The sequence below is a fragment of the Scyliorhinus torazame genome, chromosome 18 (assembly GCF_047496885.1).
Source record: "Scyliorhinus torazame isolate Kashiwa2021f chromosome 18, sScyTor2.1, whole genome shotgun sequence".
Classification (NCBI taxonomy): domain Eukaryota; kingdom Metazoa; phylum Chordata; class Chondrichthyes; order Carcharhiniformes; family Scyliorhinidae; genus Scyliorhinus; species Scyliorhinus torazame.
The window spans coordinates 74,909,381-74,929,800 of record NC_092724.1 but is presented as its reverse complement, the minus strand read 5'-3'; the positions used below and the strand labels follow the sequence as shown (position 1 = coordinate 74,929,800).

Sequence of the window (20,420 nt, the reverse complement as noted above, 5' to 3'; positions counted from 1 at the left end):
TCCCACAATCTTTCATTTGATCCAGTCAACCAGTGTGTCTGGAAGATGGCAAAATCCACAAGAGCCCCCGCAACGCTCAACATAGGAGAGTACGTGAACAAAATTAGTGCCATAGGCAAATTTTGGTTCAACCCAACCACGCTTATCACGGACAAGCAGAACAGGGAAGCATTCGCGACCCACAAGCACGACTGTGGACGGATGACTGGCTCCGTACAAATATCAGGACCTGACCCTAGGCCCCAAAAACAGTACGGATTTTCCCAAGAGGCAGAGGGAGAAATCTCCAAGGTAATAGAAAGCTTATTAGAGCAGGGCGTACTTAGATCAGTAGCCTCCACTAATAATGCCCCGATTTGGCCAGGGAGAAAGCCCGATGGACCATGGCAACTGACCATCGATTACCGGGAACTCAACAAAATCACCCCCACAGTAGCCACAAGTCCCGAGACCATGCTCAAGCAGGGACTCAATTCCCGATTCCTTACGGTTTTGGATGTCAGTAATGGATTCTGGTCCATTCCATTGGCAAAGGCGTGCCAGTACAAATTTGCCTTCACGTTTAAAGCACAGCAGTACACGTGGACATGCCTGCCACAAGGATTCCACAACTCCCCCTCCATTTTCCACCGACAGCTGGCAAATGGTTTAGCCAAATTCTCTCGCCCCGAATGTCTTGTTCAGTACGTAGACGACCTACTACTGCGAACAGACACCAAGGAAGAGCACATTGAGCTTCTGTCCGAACTCCTGGAACTCTTACACTCAATCGGTTGTAAAGTCAACCCCAAAAAGGCCCAGATTTTGGAAGTTAAGGTGATATAAGGGAACAATTATCACACACGGTAAACGTGAGATCGAGCATAAAAGGATTGACTCAATTGCTAAATCGCCCCTTCCCCAGAACGTTTCAGCCCTCCGGTCATTTTTAGGACTGGTTGGCTACTGCCGAAACCACATTGACGGTTTCACCAGCAAGGCAGCACCCGTCTCAGACCTCCCTAAAGAAAGGAGCCCCCTGGGAATGGCTTCTGCAGCATACGGATGCTGTGGATCCTTTAAAACAGGCACTCATAGCTGCCCCCGCACTACAAGTTCCAGACCCGCTTTCCCCTTACGCCATAAAGGTGGCGACCACAGACCGCACCCTTTCGGCCGTGCTCCTCCAGGAACGGCACGACCAGTTAAGGCCCATAGCTTACGCCTCCAGAATTTTAGATGCTGTGGAGCAGGGATTTTCATCCTGTGAGAGGCACCTGCTCACAGTATTTTGGGCAGTGCAGTGTTTTTCATATATTACTGGACTGAACCCCATCACAATTCTCACCGAACACACCCCCACCCAACTTTTACTGGACGGACGACTCAAGGACTGTACAGTAAGCCAGATTAGAGCAGCTAGATGGACCCTTCTTTTGCAGGGACGGGACATCACTGTTAAAAGGACAAAGACGCACGCCTTTTTAGCCGACAACTTACAGTACCCCGGAATCCCCCATGAATGCAAAATTATCTCTCCACACCACAACACAGGCCCCTTTATTGCTAAAACACCCCCCCGAAAGATAGGTAGTTCAACCTAGAGCCCCCAGCATACAGACACGTGTGAGCCCATAAAGATCTATGTGGATGGATCTTCCACAGTATTGGATGGGAAGCGCATAACAGGTTGCGGTATCTATGTCAGGGACGCGCCCTTGAGGAAATATCGTTAAAACTTCCAGGCCACTTAGGCGCGCAAGCAGCAGAGCTCGCGGCCATCGCGTATATAGTGGAACACCCAGATTCCTTCCCCAGCCCAGCAGACATATACTCGGACAGTCTATACGTGTGCAACAGTCTCACGGAATTCCTGCCCCTGTGGAAAGCAAGAGGATTTGTTTCCGCAGACGGGAAACCCCTCCCCTCAGCCCCATTGCTCCGTCATATTTTAGAGAGAGCCCAGAACAGGACGTTTGGGATAGTCAACGTTCGTAGTCACCATCGTTCCTCCCCCCCCTGGAAATGTGAAAGCCGACGCACTGGCTAAAGCAGGTTCCAGGCATGGATACTTTTGGAACCCCCCCCCCCCGAAAGCACACCAGTGAGTGCAGTTCAGGTCTCTCAGACATAGATCGAGGATCTAGTGGAGGCCCAGAAGCAGGACAGCAATCTCAGGGAGATTGTAAAAGGAAAATATCCAGCACCCTATGAGAGGTTCAAAAGTGCACTGACCACACATGGCGGTGTGGTGTTAAAAGACACCCTTTATGTAGTTCCTGAACGGGACAGGAATCAACTGATTTGTTTGTTCCATGACGGTCATGGACATCAGGGAATCGATCCCACTACAGCCCACCTCGAGCAGCTTTGTTGGTGGCCGAATTTAAAGGAAGATGTTAATCACTATATCGAGAATTGTCTTATCTGTGCCCAGAATAATCCGGACAGATATGCCAAAAAGGCTGAGCTTAGCCACACCCGACCCGTTAATGGCCCATGCACTAACCTCCAGATTGATTTTATAGGACCATTGCCCCCTTGCAGGAATGGCTATAAATATGTACTCGTGGTGATTGACACATTTACGAAATGGGTGGAAGCATTCCCAACCCGCACAAACAGTGCAAAAACCACAGCCAAGATTTTGACCCACCACATCTTCACAAGATGGGGACTCCCCCGCAGCATTGAATCTGACCACGGTTCCCATTTTGCGGGACGTGTCATGCAGAACGTCCTCACGATATTTGGCATCACCCAAAAATTCCACATAGCATTCCACCCACAGTCAAGTGGTATCGTGGAGCGCATGAATCGGACCCTAAAATCCACCCTCAGAAAAATGGTCCAGCAAAACAACACCACTTGGGACTCAGTCCTCCCTTTTGCGCTGATGTTTTTGCGTAATACAATTTCTACTTCCACAGGTTACACCCCCACACCCTCATGACCGGACACCCCATGAATTTTTATTAGGTTTAGACTTGACCAGCCCCGAGGTGACGGCCCTCACACACGAGAAAGCAGTGGAGCAATTAGTTGAAAATGTTAAAACGGCCCAGCTAGCAGCTGCAGTAAAATTGGGCACAAGGAAGAAACAGAGCAAGGCTTGTTTCGACAAGACAGTGCATGCGACTGAGTACAGTATAGGACAGCAAGTCATGCTCTCCGTATATAACCCCAGCACATTCCTGTCACCAAAATACTCAGGTCCGTACTCCATTGCGGACAATGTAAGCCCTTCCGTATATAAAATTAGGTATCCCAACGATAAGACTGCGTGGTTCCATATCAACCAGCTGAAGGCATATGGAACACAGTCTAACCACTCACACCACGTCATGCTCGACGCAGCACACCACGCCCCGCCCACAGCCAACGTAACCCGACCATCCCCCAACACGTCCAGCCCAGCCACGGACTCGACCTCGACTCCACCCCCGAAATATACACTCCGCCCCGGAACGCCCACAGACTGCAGCAGCAGAGACAGCGACTGTGACTCGGACGATAGCCACAGCACGCCTCCCTACTATCCCCATGCAACAGGACCCACACCCAGCGAATCCGACTACGATCCGAGTGATCCCTTCATGATCACTTTCCTAAACAAACCCCAGCACCAACCGCCGAACTACCATGACGACCTCGATCCCGTCCCCACACAACTAGACACCAACTATTGGCACCGAGATAACTCCTTCCGACTCGTTCGCAATGATGAGAGCGACCCCACCTCACACCATGCAGCCCTTTCAGCCCTGATACATTCAAGAGTTTGGCACCCGGGAGAAGATGACGACCTTGAGTCTGACTCCCAAAACGAGAACTCCTTTGCGACCCTGTTCGCAACCGAGAACGGAGGTGTCCAGATGATGTTTTAAAAGGAACCGCTTGGGAGAAACGGTGTCCTTTCTGATGGAACCTGCAGCATGTTTTATGTTGTTTGTAAGTTTGTTAAATGTTGTATGTCAGACTGAGAAATTTTTTTTTTCCACGGCCCCACGCCCTTTCAGCAGAAACCTCTGAGGACTTGCCCAAAGAGACTTGTTAAGGTCCCAGACGCCAGTTCAGCGGAACTCGTCTGTCGAGAGATACCACACGCTCGTTCGTAACTGCCCTTCTGGTTCAAAGGAAGCCAAGCCAGGAAAAATGTGTATAAACTGCTATGATTTTGTTTGTATGGTTGAGGAAGTTAGAATAATGAAATGTTTAAGTGAGTGTAGTGTATTAAGAATAGTTAGAGGTTCCCAGTTTATTGTTTTGTAATGCATGTCCCTGTTTGACATAGCGCCCCTTAGAATTGTCAGTTAAAAATGTTTTGCATAGTTATGGTCAGTTGTAGAGGCCATGAAAGAAGTGCCGCCAGGTCAGGGAATGGAAAGCAACATAGTTATGTGATCCTTCACGCTTCGCATTAGCATCACAAGGAGGGAATGTAGCCACCTAAATTGGCCAACTCCCAATTTAAAATGGCGAACGGCAAAGGCTGATGGGACAGTCAGCCAACAAGACAGAAACCAGCAGCTGCAGGTTTGCTGTGTATTTACCTCTGAAAAGGCCAGACAACATCGATACCAGCGGCCATCAGCATAACAAAGTAACAGCCATCTGCATACTGATGAGCAATCCCCTGGAACAATAAGTAACATTTTGGACACACAAAGCAAAGCCAGACTCCTCGGCACCAGCAGGAGCCAACACAAAGGAGGTGAACGAGCACCTCACGACCGCCCATCGATCAGGGAACCGCTCCAGTATTGGAGAAAATCGAACCAAGCGACTGGGACAAAGTCCAATCACTTGGGACCAGGTACGGGGTCCGCCCCGAAAGGCGGGAAGCCCCTGGGGACTATAAGAGTTGAGCCCCAAGTTCAAATCACTCTCTTCAGCTCTTCACCTCTGCATCCTGCCCGGGTCACTCAGCAACACAAACCAACATTGACCGTGACCGGTGCAGTGACTCCTGAACACAGTAAGTCTTAATTCAACGCTCGCTACGAGATAGGCGCTCCTAGCTACCAATCCGTACCAACTTCGAATCCCGCAGACTCAGAACCCGAACGAAAAACCATTTGTTCCCCTGACCTGGTGGGCCAGTCCGAAGTTAGGTATAGGCCTGTTAGTTGTAGAAGTAGTTTAGACGTAGAATTTGTGCATGAGTAGCGATTACTGTGTATAATAAATGTGCCTTGATTTAAATCTTACTAATCGGCGTATTGGGTCATTGATCATTACTCGGACTTGAACCTCGTGGCAGTATCATAAAGATACCTGGCGACTCGAGAGCAAAGGTAATAAAACAGAGCAATTGAACCAAGGAGAAAATCAGCAACAGAGTTTGGACAGGGTAAATAGAAAGCAACTGTTCCCTTTGGTTGAGGGATCAATCGTCAGGGGGCATAGTTTTAGGGCGAGGGGCAGGACGTTCCTAGGGGATTTGAGGGGGGGGGAATTTACTCGGGTAATAATAATCACTTATTGGCACAAGTAGGATTCAATGAAGTTACTGTGAAAAGTCCCTAGTCACCACATTCCGGTGCCTGTTCGGGGAGACCGGTACGGGAGAATGGTGAGTACGGGAGTAGGTGGTCAGAATCTGGAATGCATTGCCTGGGAAGATAGTGGAGGCTGGAAACCTACCAACCTTTAAAAAGCACTTGGATGAGCACTTGAAACACCATCACATTCAAGGATATGGGCTAAGTTCTGGTAAGTGGGATTAGCACGAGATATGGGGTAGTTATTTTCGGTGCAGGCTCAATGGGCTGAAGGGTCTTTTCTGTGCTGTATGACCCGACCATCAACCTTCCTGTCCCAAACATTATCTGCTCCACCTCTTACTGTTATTTATATGCTGGTCAAAAATATTTGGGTTTAACGGTGCTTCCAGTGATAGACAAAGTTAAATACTCCGCAATTGTGATATCCGACCACGCCCGGCCAACCACGCCCACATGTTCTGGTCTTGCCCCAGACTTGCGGGATACTGGACAGCCTTCTTCGAGGCAATGTCCAAAGTGGTGGTCTTCGGGGTATCAGACCAGCCAGATATATTCCTGGGGAGGAGGGCGGCCGCCCTTGCTTTGCCTCCCTGATCGGCCGCCGTAGAATCCTGTTCGGCTGGCGGTCAGCAGCACCACCCAAAGCTGCAGACTGGCTATCCGACCTCACAGAATCTCTCCAAATGGAGAAAATCAAATTCGTCATCTGAAGGTCAGGCGACGGCTTCCACAGAATGTGGGAGTGGCGCCTATGCTTTCGGCAATCAAAGGACTAGGGATCACCCATAAGGCCCACGAGGTTCAGATCCAGGAGGTACAAAAAAGAGATGGTCAGAACGAGGACGAGATCTCGGGCCTGGTGGCGAGAGTGGAGCAGAGCGAGTCGCTGCACAGGAGGTGGGCGGGAAGACCTGGCGAACAGGTCGCGGAGAAAGAATCTGCGGATCCTGGGTCTCCCTGAAGGAGTGGAGGGGGCCGATGCCGGGGCATACGCGAGCACGAGGCTCGGGGCGATGATGGGCAAGGAGGCCCCTTTGAGGCCGCTGGAGTTGGATGGGGCACACCGGGTGCTGGCGAGGAGGCCCCGGGCAAATGAGCCGCCAAGAGCGATGGTGGTGAGGTTCCACCGGTTCACGGACAGAGAGTGGGTCCTGAAATGGGCCAAGAAGGAGCGGAGCAGCAAGTGGGACAATGCAGAGATCTGAATATACCCGGACTGGAGCACGGAGGTTGCAAAGCGGAGAGCGAGTTTCAACCGGGCCAAAGCGGTGTTGCACCGGAAAGAAGTGAAATTCGGAATGCTGCAGCCGGCGCGACTGGGTCACATACAAGGGCCAACACTACTACTTTGAAACACCTGAAAAGGCGTGGACATTTATACAAACTGAAAAGTTGGACTCTACCTGAGGGTTTGTAAGGGTGGGGGAGGATATTTGAGGTTTGATGTGTGATGGTTGTTGTATATAGGGGGTCAATCACAATCACGCGCAGGAAATGTTACATGGGCTGGGGGAGAGAGACAAGGCTGCGACAGGAGCTGCGTCAGAGGGGGTGGAACGGGCTTTGGAAAGCGTGGGGTTTGGTTTTTCCCGCGCGCGGGAAGAAAGGTGGGAGGGGGATCTCCCACACGGGGAAGTCAAAGGGATAGCGGGGGTAGCCGGGGTCAGCAGGTGTCAGCTGACTTACGGGAGTGACATGGGGGGAGCAAAAAAGCTAGACAGGTCTAGCGGGGAGGAGGGAAGGGGGGGAAAGGGTTGCTGCTACACTGGCCGAAAGGGAATGGGATATAGAAGAGGTGGTCGGGACGGGGGTCCCCCGTCTGGGGGACTGGAGGGTGACGGAGGCATGGACACGGGACTGGCCCAGAAAAGGAGATGGCTAGTCAGCAGGGGGGGGGGGCGGGGGTGAGAGCCCCTCCAATCCGGCTGATAACGTGGAACGTGAGGGGGCTGAATGGGCCGGTGAAGAGGGCTCGAGTGTTCGCGCACTTAAAGGGACTGAAGGCGGACGTGGTCATGCTCCAAGAGACTCACCTGAAGGTGGCGGACCAGGTCAGGTTAAGAAAGGGATGGGTAGGACAGGTATTCCACTCGGGACTGGACGCGAAGAATAGAGGGGTGGCAAGATTAGTGGGAAAGCGGGTGTCATTTGAGGCCAAGACTATTGAGGTGGACAATGGAGGGCGATATGTAATGGTGAGCGGTAGGCTACAGGGGACGTGGGTGGTGTTGGTAAACGTATACGCCCCGAACTGGGATGATGCAGGATTCATGAAGCGCATGTTGGGGCGCATTCCGGACCTGGAGAAAGGAGGCCTGATAATGGGAGGGGACTTCAATACAGTGTTGGACCCAGCACTGGACCGCTCCAAATCAAGGACTGGAAAGAGGCCGGCGGCGGCCAAGGTACTTAGGGGGTTTATGGATCAGATGGGGGGAGTGGACCCATGGCGGTTTGCAAGGCTGCAGGCCAGGGAATTTTCTTTCTTTTCCCATGAACACAAAGCCTACTCCCGTATAGATTTTTTTGTTCTGGGCAGGGCGCTCATCCCGAGGGTGGACGGGACGGAGTATTCGGCCATAGCCGTTTCGGACCATGCCCTGCACTGGGTGGAACTGGAGCTGGGAGAGGAGAGGGACCAACGCCCGCTGTGGCTGCTCTATGTGGGACTGCTGGCGGACGAGGGGGTGTGTGGGAAGGTGAGGGGGTGTATCGAAAGGTACCTGGAGGCCAACGACAACGGGGAGGTGCGAGTCGGGGTGGTATGGGAGACGTTGAAGGCGGTGGTCAGGGGAGAGCTAATCTCCATTAGGGCTCACAGGGCGAAGACAGAGGGCATGGAAAGGGAGAGGTTAGTGGGGGAGATTTTGAGAGTGGACAGAAGATACGCAGAGGCCCCGGAGGAAAGATTACTTGGGGAAAGACGACGGCTCTAGAAGGAGTTTGACCTGTTGACCACAGGGAAGGCGGAGACACAGTGGAGGAAAGCACAGGGGGCGACCTATGAGTATGGGGAAAAGGCTAGTCGGATGCTGGCACACCAGCTCCGTAAAAGGATGGCAGCGAGGGAAATAGGGGGAGTCAAAGATGGAAGGGGAGCCACGGTTCGGAGTGCAACGAAAATAAACGAGGTATTGAAGGCCTTCTATGAAGAGCTGTACAGATCCCAGCCTCCAGCGGGGGAAGAGGGTATGAGACGATTCCTAGACCAGCTGAGATTCCCACGGGTGGAGGAGCAAGAAGTGGCTGGTGGGGGCACCAATTGGGTTGGAGGAGCTGAGCAAGGGTTTGGGGAGAATGCAGATGGGGAAGGCCCCGGGCCGGACGGGTTCCCGGTGGAGTTCTACAGGAAGTACGTAGACCTGTTGGCCCCGCTATTAGTGAGGACCTTTAACGAGGCAAGAGAGGAGGGGACCCTACCTCCGCCAATGTTGGAAGCGACAATTTCGTTGATCCTAAAGCGGGACAAGGACCCACTGCGATGTGGATCGTACAGGCCGATCTCGCTCCTTAATGTGGATGCAAAGTTGCTGGCAAAAGTGCTGGCCACGAGGATCGAGGACTGTGTCCCGGGGGTGATTCATGAGGACCAGACAGGATTTGTAAAGGGTAGGCAGCTAAACACCAATGTGCGGCGGCTCTTAAACGTGATAATGATGCCATCGGTGGAGGGAGAAGCAGAGATAGTGGCAGCTATGGACGCGGAGAAGGCCTTTGACCGAGTAGAATGGGAATACCTCTGGGAGGTGCTGCATAGGTTTGGGTTCGGGGGAGGGTTTATCAGTTGGGTTAAGCTCCTTTACAGAGCCCCGGTGACGAGTGTAGTGACGAACCGGCGGAGGTCGGAATACTTTCTGCTGTACTGAGGGACGAGGCAGGAGTGCCCCCTGTTGTTCGCATTGGCGATCGAACCATTGGCCATGTCATTGAGGGAGTCTAACAAATGGAGGGGGGTGGTCCGAGGGGGAGAAGAGCATCGGGTGTCGCTATATGCGGATGACCTGTTGCTGTACGTGGCGGATCCAATGGAGGGGATGATGGAGGTCATGCAGACTCTAAGGGAGTTTTCGGGCTATAAGCTCAATGTAGGGAAGAGTGACCTCTTTGTATTACAGGCGGGGGACCAAGAAAGAGGGATAGGGCACCTACCGCTGAGGAGGGCGGAGGGGAGCTTTTGGTATCTGGGGATCCAGATAGCCAGGAGTTGGGGGGCCCTACATAAACTGAATCTGACGAGGTTGGTGGAGCAAATGGAGGAGGATTTTAAAAGATGGGACATGCTACCGCTCTCGCTGGCGGGTAGAGTGCAATCGGTCAAAATGGTGGTCCTTCCGAGGTTTTTGTTTGTGTTTCAGTGCCTTCCCATCGTGATCACAAAGGCCTTTTTTAAGAGAGTAGGCAGGAGTATTATGGGGTTTGTGTGGGCGAATAAGACCCCGAGGGTAAGGAGAGGGTTCCTGGAACGCAGTAGGGACCGAGGAGGGTTGGCGCTGCCAAACCTGGGGAGCTACTACTGGGCAGCAAATGTGTCGATGATCCGCAAGTGGGTTATGGAGGGAGCGGCATGGAAGAGGATGGAGATGGCGTCCTGCAAAGGAACGAGTCTGGGGCCGTTGGTGACGGCACCGCTGCCGCTCTCGCCGACAAAGTATACCACGAGCCCGGTGGTGGCGGCAACGCTAAGGATCTGGGGCCAGTGGGGACGGCACAGGGGTGCAATGGGAGCATCGGTGTGGTCCCCGATCAGGGGTAACCATCGGTTTATCCCGGGGAAGATGGACGGGGAGGTTCCAGAGCTGGCATCGGGCGGGGATCAGAAGAATGGGGGACCTGTTCATTGACGGAACGTTTGCGAGCCTAGGGGCATTGGAGAAGTTTGAGTTACCCCCGGGAAATGCCTTTAGATATATGCAGGTGAGGGCTTTTGTCAGGCGACAGGTGAGGGAATTCCCGTTGCTCCTGGCACAAGAAATTCAAGACAGGGTGATCTCGGGCGCATGGGTTGGGGAGGGTAAGGTGTCAGAAATACACCAGGAGATGAAAGAAGAAGGGGAAGCGCTGGTAGAAGAGTTGAAGGGTAAATGGGAGGAAGAGCTGGGGGAGGAGATCGAGGAAGGTCTGTGGGTGGATGCCCTAGGTAGGATTAATTCCTCCTCCTCGTGTGCCAGGCTCAGCCTGATACAATTTAAGGTGGTTCACAGAGCTCACCTGACGGGGGCGAGGTTGAGCAGGTTCTTTGGGGTAGAGGACAGATGTGGAAGGTGCTCAGGGAGCCCGGCGAACCATGTCCATATGTTTTGGTCATGCCCGGCACTGGAGGGGTTCTGGAGAGGAGTGGCGGGAGCAATATCTCAGGTGGAGAAAGTCCGGGTCAAGCCAAGCTGGGGGCTAACAATATCCGGAGTAGTGGATGAACCGGGAGTGCAGGAGGCAAAAGAGGCCGGCATTCTGGCCTTTGCGTCCCTAGTAGCCCGGCGAAGGATCTTGCTAATGTGGAAGGAGGCGAAGCCCCCCAGCGTGGAGGCCTGGATAAACGATATGGCTGGGTTCATAAAGTTGGAGAGGATTAAGTTCACCTTGAGAGCGTCTGCACAGGGGTTCTACAGGCGGTGGCAACCGTTCCTAGACTATTTTGCGGAGCGTTAGAGGAAGGTCGGTCAGCAGCAGCAGCAACCTGGGGTGGGAGGGGAAGTCCGGGGAGGGGGAGCTGCCTGGGGGGGTGGATGAGCAAGAGATAACATGAAGAGTCGGGGAAACTGGCACGTACGGGAGAGAGCCAGTGTACAAAGCTATGTAATTTGCCATGTATATATCTTGCTCCGCGCGATTTCTCGTTTTTTTTTGTTACGGGGGGGGGTTATTGTTTGTAAGGGAGAAAAATTGTGTTAAAAACTTTAATAAATATATTTTTTTTAAAGAATGTGGGAGCCATTCACCCAATTGTTCCCGGACCTCTTTGTGCCCAACGAACATGCAGAAGAAAAGCCGGGTAGCCAAGAATCAGGGGGAAGTAGGTGGGGGCGGGAGGGATAGACCGTGGGGGGGGAATTGCAGCTAAACCTAAGAGAAAAAAAGGCGAACCACAGGAGAGGGGGAGGAGTGGGAGGAGGGGGGGAACAATAGAGGGGAACCAGCAAGGGAATGACAGCCGGAAGGAGGGCACGGGAAACAATAACAAACTTGGCATCTACAGGAGCAGAGAACAAGGAAAATCCGGGCGAAAGACGGAACGAACGGCTGAAGCGGAGGTGATCGTGAAACGACAACGGCAGCGAAAACCGTCCGGGAGAAGCAAGCGACAACACCAACACCAGATCCATTTGTGTATTGCCCTCTGTAATTGTTTCCCCGGCGCCCCAAATGTATATGTAGCCCCCCAGTTTCTCCTCTCTTCCCCCCCCCCCCACCGCCCCCCACACACACACACACACACAAACAGATGCATACTTATGTGCTAAAAACAATATTGCTAATTGTACAGAGCTGCTGTTGAGGTAGCACACAACACCTTACCAGTTATTTTATTCGAACTTTTTTTGTTGTTGTTTGTTTTGTTTTTTGTGCGTGTTCCCTTCTCTTCTATGTATATGTATTCTAATTTGTGTACATAACGGTAAATATACTTTGTTCAAAAACCCAATAAAAAACATTTATAAAAAAATATATATATATTTGGGTTTCCTTTTATGTCGACTACCATTGCATTCTCATATTCTCCCTTTGCCAGTCGAACTTCTCTTCGCATTATTGTATTTGACCTGGATCTTACTTGAAATTCCCTACCCATGTCAATCGGTTGCCTCCAATTCGATGTTCTCTCATTAAGTTTCCTCTGCGAAACCTTGTTGAATGCCTTCTGGAAGTCCTTGTAAATAATATCCATAGATGTAAATATCATCCCTTATCAATCAACCATGTCCGCTAACTCCAAAAAAAAATGAACTAGATTTGTTAGATATTACTTACCTTTATCTAAATGCTCAAGTAGGTTCTCCCTAGTAGTTTGTAGATAGTAGATTGTAACAACTTCCCCAGAATGACATTTGATTGATTGGCCTTTAATTTCCTAGTTTATCTCTGTTATTTTGGGATTGGTGAATGTGGATAGGGTACAGAAAAGATGTACCAAAATGGAGGGCTGAGAGGGGGTGGAGGACTGAGAGCGGGAATTCTTCCTTAAAATTCTATGATTTTTCTTTAATGCAGTTCATGTAAATATCCCACACCTTTGGGAAAAGCCTCCCTGCCTTTTGTTTCACTGCCGCTTCCTAGAAAATGTATCACTTGGGTGGCACGGTAGTACAGGGGTTAGCACTGCTGTTTTAACAGTTCCAGGTTCCTAGGTTCGATTCCCTGATTGGGTCACTATCTGTGCAGAGTCTGCATGTTCTCCCCGTGTCTGGGGTTTCCTCCGGGAGCTCCGGTTTCCTCCCACAGTCCAAAGACGTGCACGTGGATTGACCATGCTAAATTGCCCTTGGTGTCCAAAGAGGTTGGGTGGGGTTGCTGGGTATGGGGCGGAGCTGTGGGCTTAAGTGGGGTGCTCTTTCCAAGGGCTGGTGCAGATTCGATGGGCCAAATGGTCTCCTTCCGCACTGTATTCTATGTCTACTTCAAATGATCAGAGTCAGAAAGAGAGATTTTTAACAATGTACAATATTTTCCTCCCCAGATCTGATGAAGTGGAGCAGAAGACCACAGAATCCAAGAGGAAAATAATAAACAAGTTACAGTTGTGCTTGGATACGATGAGTCAACATGTCACCAGTGTAGAGGTAGGAATTATTAACCTTCAGTTATACAATAAGGAGGGATGTACATATTGCGAATAGTGCAGTTAGTGAGTATTCAAAACCTGAAGATAGAGCTGGCGAGGGGGATCTTTCTGGATTCCTCTCCCATTAAAGTTGCCAGACCACTCAAAGGGCTTGTGACAACTGCTGTTCTGATATTCTGTTTAACTGAGAGAAACTGTACGTGAGTCTGCTGAAGCTGACCACATAACAGAAACTGAGCAGACCTGAAATGCATCTTCCGTGTGTTAGACTCAGCTCAACACAAGTTGCAGCGTGTTCCTGGAGGGCATTCCACAGTCTGAGAAACTGGCCTGAGTGCCAGCTTGAAGATCCAAACAATGTTTTTCAACATCTTGTATGCTGAAGTGATCACCACCTACAAAGACCTCAACAGGAGCCGTTTAGCACAGGGCTAAATCGCTGGCTTTGAAAGCAGACCAAGGCAGGCCAGCAGCATGGTTCAATTCCTGTAACAGCCTCTCCGAACAGGTGCCGGAATGCGGCGACTAGGGGCTTTTCACAGTAACTTCATTTGAAGCCTACTTGTGACAAGCGATTTTCATTTCATTCATTTTTCATTTCACCAGCAGCAAAGATCCTCAAATCTCTCATTCTTTTTAATCCCTGTTATTTCTGAACCTTTCCTACTCCCACCATGTGTCTGTCTTGTGTGTGTGTTTGGGTGGAGGGTGGGATGGTATTTGGGGAATAATTAGATTAGCAGACAGTTGTTCCATTTTTTACCGTTCTATGTTCATCTTTTATTCTTGTTATAAGTAAACAGTTTTGTTAATGTTTTACTTACAAATCGGGTGCCTGCAACTCATTGGAGTCGAAGGTCAAAGATCTCAAAATATACAAATTATTGGTTAATTCACTTATGTTAGGACTACGGGGTATGTGGGGCTGGAATTGACCGTACACTCGCCCATGGTATCATAATATCTAATTCCTTAACTTATCAGGAAAAGATGACATTTTAATTTTTGAGTTTGACTAGACTTGGGCTTCAGTGAGCTGGAAGTGATGTACGTGTTAGCATCATGAATCAAAGTTCAATGGGAGTCAGTAAGTCTTTTAATAAACTACTAAATGATATGGCGAATAATATTTCTGTACTGTACTGGAGGAACTCCAGAAATAGAGCTCATGACCAAGCGGTCACAAGTACAGGTTGAGAGACGGTAGATGTGGAACTGAGATGAGGAGGAACTACTTCTCGCCGAGGGTGGTGAATTTGTGGAACTCGCTGCCCCAAAGTGCGGTGGAATCTGAGTCATTAAATGGTTTCAGGAAGGACATAGATATATTTCTGATTTTAAAACAGGTTGTCAGGATATGGGGAACAGTTAGGGAGGAGGATTTGAGAACAGGAAGAGATCAGCCATGATCTGATTGAACGGTGGTGCAGGCTCGAAGAGCTGAATTGCCCACTTGTGCTCCTAATTCCTCTGTTCTATAAGTCTTTGTACTAATTATTTAATCCACCAACCCGACTACTTGAAGCTGCTGAAAAGCAGGCCAAAGTACCATGAACATACTTTGATCTCCATCAGCCCATCTAGATCTTCCTGCATAACCCTGCCTCAAGCTTAGACTGTGGGTCAGTCTCCCATTTGTTACATGCTGCTCCCTGGCTGTATATAAATTGTTCAGGGCTCCCACCGGTTAGCAGAGGTGGACTGTCTGTGCTCTTATTGTACTGCTAAACTTAATACCACTTTGTTAGATACTGAAGGGTGGGTTAATTCAGTTAGTTTTCTTTGGTTCCTTCATGTAGCCTCGTTGTTATAGAGATGTGGAGATGCTCATATTATACATACTTTTGAAGTTACAGTTATTTTTCCTAGTGATGATTTTCGATTGGACTAAAGTGACTTTTTGTTGTTTTTTTTTAGAACTACCTTGTGGATTATCAAAAATGTGCCGCGAGAGACCATGAAGAATCTTTGAAAGACGACTTGCTAACAGATCTGAAGTTCATAACAGAATCATGCAAAGAGATGAGCAGCTCTCTGTGAGCTGTGTTCAGCCAATTAACAGCATATCTTGTCTCTAAATGTACAGTTTATATTAAGGAATAAAACTTCACCATTACAGGATTGTCTTCCAACTGATCAGACCACTGTTGGTTGGTACAGAGAGAAACTTAGCTTCAGTATAACCTCTTCCAGACAGGAATTGTGGTTCTGGATTTATAATATTGTGATGTTGAAAGTGTTTTCAGATATAGTCTTACATCCTTGTGAAGGAACCCTTGTGAAGGCTTCCATTCAGTCTAGATTTGGCCCATGAGGTGATCAGTCTAGAATTATGGATACTTATTTAGTGTAGATTATGTATGAATGATTCTTAAAACTGATCATTCCAATCTTCTGAGTATCCAAACATGTCACTCTTAAATTCTGCCTCAATTACAGATCATTTTAATTAAAAAGCTGCTTTATACATAGTGAGTCACCAAGCCCTCCAGCCCAGAGGGAAGGGGAGCAAGTAGAACTACTGCCATTCACCCAGTTTCAGGAAGCAATCTACTTCATCGTTGTCCAGAATCGCTGGATTTTAATGAGATTAGCATTGAATTCAATTATAATTGAATGTCTATTGCCACTTGCTATTTAGTATTGCCACTTGCGGAAAGGTCAATCGATACTCAATATAGTTGCGAGGGCAGATAATTGGCAGGAAAATGGAACAAGGAAAATCCGCTTTTAGTTTAGCAGAAGCTAGCTTGTGTGACCATCACATGTCTGGATTCTTTGGACTCGTAGTTCATGTATCCAGCGATGGCCTGAAGTCTCCCAACTGCAGCATTCAATTATTTCCTCAGTGTTGAAGATTTTCACCTCCCATCCCTGGTGGTCCATTAATAAGCTGATGTACTTCCTCACCACAGTCCAATATTTACCTTGTATGAAACTGAATCCTACTGTCTTCAGCTTGAAATAATTTTTCAGGTTCATGGGTCCTTGTTTTCTATCTGGCCTCAGTGCTCTTATTTACATGGTGCGAGTATGTCAGCTTCAATATTATAAGTGTTGGTTGGTAAAATGGTAAGATGAAAACAATGCAAGTGTATTTTGATTGTATATGTATTTCATAGTTCTTTGGTTATCTGCTAAAATGGTGAAACACCAACATTGAATGGCCAGTGGTGTGTCAATGTGGTCAGCTCAACCAATTAAATAAATGCTCTAAGCTCAGCAGAAGAATGCAACCCATCCAATGACCAATTGTCACAACAGCAAGCAACTTACGAACCTGGGTCCAGAGATAGGCAGGACCATAGTCTGGAGGAAGGATGAATTTGTGAGGATGAGAAGCATTGACAGACATGGACAACGAAGATTTTGCAGAGTTATTGGGAGAAGGTGGGAGAGTATGTGAATTGCTCATTTAGAGCTCGCAAAGACACGACAGAACAAATGGCCACCTCCTGTACTGGAACAATACTGTGACGTGAACAATACATCCTCCCCGTGTAAGCGTGGGTTTCCTCCGGGTGCTCCAGTTTCCTCCCACAGTCCAAAGATGTGCAGGTTTGGTGGATTGGCCATGATAAATTGCCCTTAGTGTCCTAAATTGCCCTTATTGTTGGGTGGAGGTGTTGACTTTGGGTAGGGTGCTCTTTCCAAGAGCTGGTGCGGACTCGATGGGCTGAATGGCCTCCTTCTGCACTGTAAATTCTATGACTGGCGTAAGGGGGCCATGGGGCACAGTCTGGAGGAGGAAGGATGGGTCTGGCGGGAATGCAGGTCTAGTATTGAATGCTGAAACATTCTCAATAATAACTTAGATGACGTTGAAGCTGTCAAAGGCGAGACAAAAACCTGGAAGCTGCCCAATTATGTTTCACACCTGAAATTCATTGCTGAACTCCAATGTTTGAGAGAATGCTGTATATGGGTTTTTCTAATAAAATTAGTGCATGTAGCTAAAACAACTGGTCAGTGATTTCTAGCAGCATGAGAAATAGGCAGAGGAATACACCCTATGTTGACCCCATCCCCAAACTAATTCAGTTATAGCTGACCTTTGACCTCTACCCCACAGCAGATGGATTGTTGGCCTTTATTGTACGTGGGCTGGAATATAAAAGTAGGCAAATCTTGCTGCAACTTTACAGGGCATTGAGTATTGTATACAGTTTGGTCTCCTTACTTGAGGATATACTTTCATTCGAAACGCTTCAGAGAAGGCATCCTGTGGTAAAGGGGTTGCCTTAGTAGATATGTTCAGCATGTTGAGCAGATTGGGCCTATACCCATTGAAGTTTCGAAGAATAAGAGGTGATCTTATTGAAACGTATAAGATTCTACGGCTGAGAGTTTGTTTCCCCTCATGGGGAAATCTAGAACCAAAGGCACAGCTTAATAAGAGGTCTCCCATTTAACACTAAAATCAGGAGAATTTCTTCCCAGAAGACCAGTGGTGGCTGAATTGTTGAATATATTCAAGAACGAATTAGACAGAGTTTTAATCAAGCACGACAACAGTTACGGATGGTTGAGGTGGTGAGTAGGAGAGTGGGAATAGGCCACAATCAGATCAGCCATGATCCTGTTAAATGGTGGAACAGGCTCAAGAGGCCAAATGGCCTCCACCTCCAATTTCCTATTTAAGAAAGGTTACAGAGATAAGCCAGGGAACTACAGACCAGTGCGTCTCATGTCAGTGCTTGGAAACTATGGAGAAAATTCTGACGGAGGGAGTCAATCTCCACTTGGAGAGGTAAGGTTTGATCAGGGATAGTCAGCATAGCTTAACCGGATTAAGTAGGCAGGTCAGGTGTCTTTCATGTGTTGGTGTAGACTTGATGGACCGAAGGGCCTCTTCTGCATGGTACTATTCTCTGATTTTCACCCAGAGGGTGGTGGGAATCTATAACTGCCTGAAAGGGTGGGAACCATCACAACATTTAAATATTTAGATGAGCACTTGACGCACCATATCATACAAGGCTATGGACAAACTGCTGGAAATGGGATTAGAGTAGGCCAGCACGGACAGGATGAACCAAAGGGTCTTCTCCATTCTGTTAAAAATTCTATGACTCTTCATGTCAAACTGACAGATCTGGAGTTCTCCAATCTCGTCTGGGGTTACATTTGCTGTTTTCCAGTCTGCAGGAACCTTTACAGAATCTATGGAATTTTGAAAGATAACCAATAATCCATGCACTATTTTTATAGACATCTCCTTCGATACTCTAGATGTATGGTAAGAAGTCTTACAACACCAGTTTGAAGTACAACCGGTTTGTTTCAAATCACTAGCTTTTGGAGCGCAGCTCCTTCCTCAGGTGAATTAAGATGTGAGTTCCAGAAACACATACATAAACAAAGTCAATGATGCAAGTCTAGAATCCACCTCTTCATTGAGAGAATGAGCTGTGGGGTCCGGGTGACCCCCAGGTGCCCAGGCAAGGACTGCCGCAGCCTGCAAGGCAGCCATCTTGTGCACCCCAGTGACCACTCACTGTGGCCTGTAGTTGCGCAGTGACACTGGCCGTATGGGTCTCCCCAACCCTCCACACAAGCGGGTGCCACCCACGGGCACGCTTTGCACAGCCCATCCAAGGGGGATGCCCTACAGGAGGGTGCCACCACATGGGTAGAGCCAGTACCCCTGCTGGCAGGGACAGGTGCTGCGGCCAGAGGTCCCCGTGGCACCAGGCACCATTGTGGCCATGGGTGCATTGTGGGTGGCAAAGTGCCGGGGGATGGGTGGGTGGGACATACGGGGCAGATGCTGCAGTGCAGCCCAGTTGACCTGGTTTGGGCAGGGGGATTCGCACCATGCCAACATGTCTGCCTTTCACCCTCTGCAGAATTCAACCAGGAAAGTGGACTTCATCCTAGCGGTCGCAGCGCTGGGGGACGTACTGACAGGAGCTGCTTGGGGTGGACCCTGCAGCAGCGGAGTCTGCCCCAGAGGAACAGGAACCAGCCAGTGAGGTTGCCCAACAGGCTGAGGACAGGGTGGGAAGGAGGCACCGCATCTGGACTCGTGTCTACCGTCAGCGCCTGTCACTCGAGGATGTGCCGGACCGAGCATGCCGCTAAGACTCCGGCTGATCAGGGGAACAGTGCAACATATCTGCCAGATCCTGGCGCACCTGGAACAGTGACGTAATGGGGGAGGACACTGGCCGTATGGATGCCCTCACCAACCCCGAACTCCACCCCCCCCCCCCCAGCATTACCTGCAGGTGGGGCATCACCCAGCCCACCCATCAGGAGGACGCCGGACGGGTTGCGGAACATACCTCCGGCATGGGTAGGGTCAACCATAGGTACCCGTGCCGGCAGGAATGGGTGCTGAGGCCTAGGCAGGCACAAGAGACCGTACAATATTTGCGCCCAGGGCCGGTATGCATGGGACGCTCTAATCACCTCCAGGTGCACTGATTAAGGAGACTGGCCAACAGCATGAACATCCCATCCCACTCCTGTTGCCCCCCTCCCTCGGCTGACCAAACCCTTCCATGACCAGCCGTCCTAAACCACCCAACGTCCCTGCAACCTCTCTGATTCCTACCTGCGGGTGCAGCAACACCCGCTGCATCCTACCTGCTAGGTTGGCAGTAACAGCGGTCTAGTCCATGGGATGGAGGATGATGCCGATGAGCACTGGTGCTCCACATCGATTGACAAATTCTGATTTCTGCCCATGGTCCACTTGGGTGATCCTTGCATCCAAGCTGGCCATTCCATCACACGGTCCCATCAAATCCTTGGGGTGGGGGATGGGACGGAGGGGTACTGGGGTGCTGTGACCACCTGCGCCCATCTTCCCTCTCACCCCCAGCCTATCCCTCATACCCTTCTGACAGAGCACTGAGGCAGGTTGAAACTTTTGTGCACAGGCGTTTATTTTAAAAATAACGTGACCATCACTATAAACATTTATGCCCTAGCCCCTAACACTATTCTATGTGATACACCCATGCCAACTTAACTGATGTCTACCTTTCTGACCTTACGGGCCCTAACGCTACGTTAGGTGGATCTCCAGGCAGTACATCAGGGGTGGAGGCAGCTTGCTGCGATTCCCGCCCTGTGACATGAGTCCCCTTTGTGGCCGACCTCTGGAGCGACTGGAACTGCGTAGGCCCGGCAGTTGCTTGGGTGTCCTA

General features: G+C 49.7%; 1 protein-coding gene across 2 annotated transcripts in view; it reads left to right on the top strand.

Moving 5' to 3' along the window:
* ndc80 (NDC80 kinetochore complex component) overlaps positions 1-17,225 on the top strand; it is a 225,356-nt gene extending 208,131 nt beyond the window's left edge. For both annotated transcript variants that reach the window (XM_072482927.1, XM_072482926.1), the window contains 2 exons: positions 13,159-13,261; positions 15,181-17,225. In XM_072482927.1, coding sequence (XP_072339028.1) covers positions 13,159-13,261; positions 15,181-15,303 — 226 coding nt within the window. In that variant the 3' untranslated portion in view covers positions 15,304-17,225. The remainder of the gene's footprint in view (positions 1-13,158; positions 13,262-15,180) is intronic.
* Positions 17,226-20,420: the final 3,195 nt, after the last annotated feature.